This window comes from Erinaceus europaeus, chromosome 4 (genome assembly GCF_950295315.1).
Source record: "Erinaceus europaeus chromosome 4, mEriEur2.1, whole genome shotgun sequence".
In the NCBI taxonomy this organism is placed as follows: domain Eukaryota; kingdom Metazoa; phylum Chordata; class Mammalia; order Eulipotyphla; family Erinaceidae; genus Erinaceus; species Erinaceus europaeus.
This window is the reverse complement of record NC_080165.1, coordinates 6034167-6039264: the sequence shown is the minus strand read 5'-3', so window position 1 is coordinate 6039264 and position 5098 is coordinate 6034167. Positions and strand designations below refer to the sequence as shown.

General features: G+C 53.6%; 1 protein-coding gene across 1 annotated transcript; it reads left to right on the top strand.

The window, feature by feature from the left end:
• Positions 1-4039: 4039 nt before the first annotated feature.
• Positions 4040-4699, top strand: SF3B5 (splicing factor 3b subunit 5). The gene has a single exon (XM_007517846.3). The coding sequence runs from the start codon at positions 4177-4179 to the stop codon at positions 4435-4437; it is 261 nt and encodes an 86-aa protein (XP_007517908.1). The 5' UTR covers positions 4040-4176; the 3' UTR covers positions 4438-4699.
• Positions 4700-5098: the final 399 nt, after the last annotated feature.

The window sequence follows — 5098 nt, the reverse complement described above, 5'->3', positions numbered from 1 at the left end:
TTTTTACCTTAAAGAATCTATCATATCCTTAAACTCACCCTTCATCATACAGAAATGTTCATTCTCTTTGTTTTGACTACTCAAAATTTCCATGAGAATCTTATCGACAATTTTAAATTCAAATGAAAGACCACAGTGTTCAGAATATTTATCATTTTTATGAAAGAAAACTATACGGGCTTTTATCCTGTCAGATATCAAGACGTGTTATAAAGATACAGTGATTAAAATCCTGTGTTACTGCTACGCATCTGGAGACAGAGATTAATGGTTCAAGAGCCTAGAAACAGGGCCGTACATAAAGATGAGCAGAGCAAGGCAGCCATGCTTAATGAATCATTGATTTGCCACTTGAAATGAATTAAACAAAACTGGAAATATTTAAAAATTAGATCCCTAAAACAAAACAAGAACCTGCAGGCGGATTAGACTTCTAAACACGAAATCTAAAACCTAAATAAATATATATATATATACATATATAAATAATTGCCCTAGGGGAGAAAAAACATTTGCTTGATTTAAAATTTTAAAATCAAATGCAAAGGTACAAGTCCTCAGAAAAACTGATGCATTTGACTCACACACAACCAAAAGACACCATTAAAAAAAAAAGAAAGAAAGAAAAGGGAAAGATGAACAAGAGACTGGAAAAAAAATTCTTTTCATTGCATTCGATTGGCAAATATTCCTAACATGCGCAGATTTCCTGACAAACTAATAAGAAAAAATATACACAAACATCCGAAATGATAAAATGGGCAAACAGAATGAACGCGCAAATTTCGGAAGCAGAAATCTAACAGTTCAATTCACGACACTATGCCCGGCCTCTCTGGCAAGCAGAGTGTAAGACAGGTCAGTTACAAGCACTGAAGAACGGCCCTCTCTTTGGCTGTCATGCGGTTACCCAGTCAACAGACGTATTTGGGAATTCAATCTTTGTCAGGCTGCACGTTATCATAAAAGCAGAATATGGGAAAAGATAACCTAAAATCTACACTACTCTTCTCCAGTAGTTCGGGCTGGCACGAAACAAAACCAAACCCACGTACAAAAGCTGTAATGTACAAGGCGCAGAGAGGCATGAAAAGTTTACATCTGTCTGGCGTAGCCAAAGCTGATTTCAAGGAGATGCTTTGGGGCTGACATCAAGGCAGCCGTGTTTGCCAGGGCAACAAAAGCACTCTGCGTAGGGAACAGCTTGTACCAAGAGCTGGACACAGCAGCCCCGGGAAACGTTGAGAATATAGATCTGGGCTGTTGCAGGGTGGGGCGAGAGCTGGACGCAGAGGGACTCAGAAAAGACCAAATCCTACTGGAGTTGGCGTCTTGCACCAAAGTAAAAGACTCTGGGGTGGGGGTGGCTGGATGGGGGGGGGGGGGGGGGATACAGGTCCAAGGATGCCAGAGGACCTAGAGGGGGTTGTATTGTTATATGGAAAACTGAGAAATGGTATGCATGTACAAACTATTGTATTTACTGTCAAATGTAAAACATTAACTCCCCAATAAAGAAATTAAAAAAAAAAGTTTAAAAAAAAAAAAAGAAGAAGTCCTGCCACTGGAAGACGGGACCTGCGATGAGTGCAGCCTAGAATGTTCTCTGCAGTGGCCCGGGGAGTGTGGGCTCTGACCCAGAGGGATGGAGGACACACAGGCTCCTGTGCTGAGTGTGGACAGACAGACATGGGCCCCGGGTCACATCGATGGGGTCTACAGTTTGTTTGTTTTTTATTTTCTCTTGTGTTGCCCTTGTTGTTTTTCATTGTTGTAGTTATTACTGTTGTTGTTGTTGTTGGATAGGACAGAGAGACATGGAGAGAGGAGGGGAAGACAGAGAGGGGGAGAGAAAGACAGACACCTGCAGACCTGCTTCACTGCCTGTGAAGCGACTCCCCTGCAGGTGGGGAGCCGGGGGCTCCAACTGGGATCCTTTCTCCAAGTTCATGGTATTTCTATACTTTTTCCATCTTTGGGAGCTACTCTCTGCCCTGAGCCAGCTTTCTAGCCCTATTCTTTTTTTAAAAAAAATACTTATGTATTCCCTTTTGTTGCCCTTGTTGTTGTCAATCTAGCCCTATTCTGAACTCTGACACCCTCTCCCCTGACAATACTATTAGCCCACCTGCATGTTAGCGGACAGGTTCAGGCAAAAAATTAGTCAAGGCACGAGCCCCTTGAAATATTCCTAAAAGAGACCTACTAGCTTCTTCCCACCCCCATGCCCCTCATGTCACCTGCTCTGCTCTTACTTTAGAGTTCCTGTGTGTTAAACAACGTGCCCTGCTTTAGATCTCACCGCCTTTCAGCCACCAGGTTCCAGATGCTACCATGATGTGACCAGACTTCCCTGGATTGAAGACCCCACCATGTGTCCTGAAGCCCCATCTCCCTAGAGCCCTGCCCTACAAGGGAAAGAGACAGGCTGGGAGTGTGGATCCACCTGCCAACACCCATGTTCAGCGGGGAAGCAATGACAGAAGCCAGACCTTCCGCCTTCTGCATCCCACGATACAGAATACTGTGCCCCAGGATGTAGCCCCCATGTCCACTTGGTCGATTCCAAATTATATTCCTCCATGAGGATCATTTCTGGAACCCTCCGTTCCACCCCGGTTCCATGGCTGCCAGTTCTCAGCAACATCGCCCCGCCAGATATTCGTCGGGATGCGGCATCATCTAAGTTCATTTCCCACGTCTACGCTCGACCGGACCTGCCAATATACGCGGAGATCTTCGCCCACCCTGTCCAACGCTTGACGTCTCGTCACCCAATCTGGTCCCCTACGCCTACACTGAACTTCTCTGTTCCAGACTCTTGGAAACAGAGCTGGCAGTCAGCTGAGGTCAAGAACAAACACCTCATCACAGACCCCTGCAAGCGTCAACCGGCTTTGACCTAGCACGTTATGATTGGGCCCTCCTCAATCGCTATCGAACAGGCCATGGCCGGTGCACCGCTATGTTCCATCGCTGGGGAGCCAGAGATGACCCGAACTACCCCTGCGGCTCCAGACAGACTATGACCCACATAGTCAGCGACTGCCACCTCTCCAGATTCAAAGGAGGTCTCGAAACTTGACATCAGGCTCCACCTGACGCTGTGGACTGGCTACGGAAGAAGGGCAGACGCTAGAAGAAGAAGAATCCCACGATGACCCTGGGTCCGTGCTCCCAGAGGGACAGAGAATGGGAAGCTGTCAGCGGAGGGTGGGACACGGAGACCTGGCGCTGCGGCTGTGTGGAGCTGTGCCCCTGTGCTCTGACAGCGCTGTCAGGCATTTCTAAGTCACACACGCGCAAAAACAAACAAAACCAAGAAACCAAGAAATCCGAGAGGACAGCGGCCGGCCGGCGGCGCCTGGCTAAGCGCTCACAGAACAGCGCGCCAGGACCCGGGTTCGAGCCCCCGGGCCCCACCTGCAGGGGGAAAGCTTTGCGAGCGGTGAAGCAGGGCTGCAGGTGTCTTGTCTGTCTGTCTCTCTGTCTCCCCTTCTCTCTCAATTTCTCTCTGTCTCTAGCCAATAAATAAAGGCAATTAAAAAAAAAATTTTTTTTTAAAGTTCCAGAGGAGGGGGGCGCTTCCCGCGGGAGACACAAGGTGCTTGAGCTGGTGCTGTGCTCGGTCATCAGGCGGGAGCCAGACACCGTGCACAGCACTGCGAGGCCTTGAAGGACACACTCAGTAAGCGACACACAGGTGGCCACATCCGCCTTTCCAGCTCCCCAACCAGCCGGTCCCCCGCCACGACGTCACTCCCTCCTTCCCCTCCCCCCCAGACTCCCCGCAGCAGGCCGCCCCCGCAACTCCAAAACTAGCTTGAGCCGGTTTAACAGGCAGCGGGCGCCACGTTCGCTCGGAAACTACAAATCCCAGCATGCAACGCTCTGCGACCCCCAAACCACGTCCTCCGACGTCCCACCGAAGGGGGCGGGGCTCGCGAGGCCCGGACGGGAGGGGGCGTGGCTCTCCGCGTCGCCTAGGCAACCCGCTTCCGGTTCCCGGCGCCTGGGGACGGCGCGGCGCGCTGCCGTGACGTCATTCGCCAGCGACCGCGCCGAGCCGGAGGTCGGGTGCCGTCGATCCCCGTCGGGCGGGCGAGTTGGAGCGCTCACCTTGCTCCCTGTCGGCGGCGGCCTGAGGACAGAGGCGGCGGAGGACAGAGCGGCGACATGACGGACCGCTACACGATCCACAGCCAGCTGGAGCACCTGCAGTCCAAGTACATCGGCACGGGCCACGCCGACACCACCAAGTGGGAGTGGCTGGTGAACCAGCACCGCGACTCCTACTGCTCCTACATGGGCCACTTCGACCTGCTCAACTACTTCGCCATCGCGGAGAACGAGAGCAAAGCGCGGGTGCGCTTCAACCTCATGGAGAAGATGCTGCAGCCCTGCGGGCCGCCGGCCGACAAGCCCGAGGAGAACTGACGGAGCGTGGCGCCACGCCCTGCCCTGCCCCGCGGGACCCCCGACCCCCGGCACCGGCTCCAGGATGGCGACTTCCGCTTCCGCCGCCCGGATGCGCGGAGCCGGCGAGGGGGCGCCTGCCCGACCGACTTCCGGCGGACCCGACGGAGCACCGCGCGGGGCGGCGGGGCGGCGGGACGGCGAGGGGGGGGCGGCTCTGCCTGTTCCTGTGCCTGTGCCTGTGCCCGGTGCCTCCCCCATAAAGCTCGCACGGTCGTCCGCCTCCCCGTGTGCACTGCTGGGGCCGCTGGGGGCGGGGCGGGGCGGGGGGCGGGCGCCGCGCCGAGGGGCCGAGCACATGGCGACCGACGGTCGTGGGATGGAAAAGTCGGGGGGGGGGGTGGGGGGCGGGGGGGCGGTGATGCGAAGCGCAGGGACCGGCGTGAGGATCCCGGTTCGAGCCCCCGGCTCCCCGCCTGCAGGGGAGTCGCTTCCCAGGCGGTGAAGCAGGTCTGCAGGTGTCTGTCTGTCTTTCTCTCCCCCTCTCTCTGTCTTCCCCTCCTCTCTCCATCTCTCTCTGTCCTATCCAATAACGACGACGTCAATAATAATAATAACTGCAGCAATAAAACAACAAAGGCAACAAAAAGGAAAAATGGCCTCCAGGAGCGGTGGGTTCGTG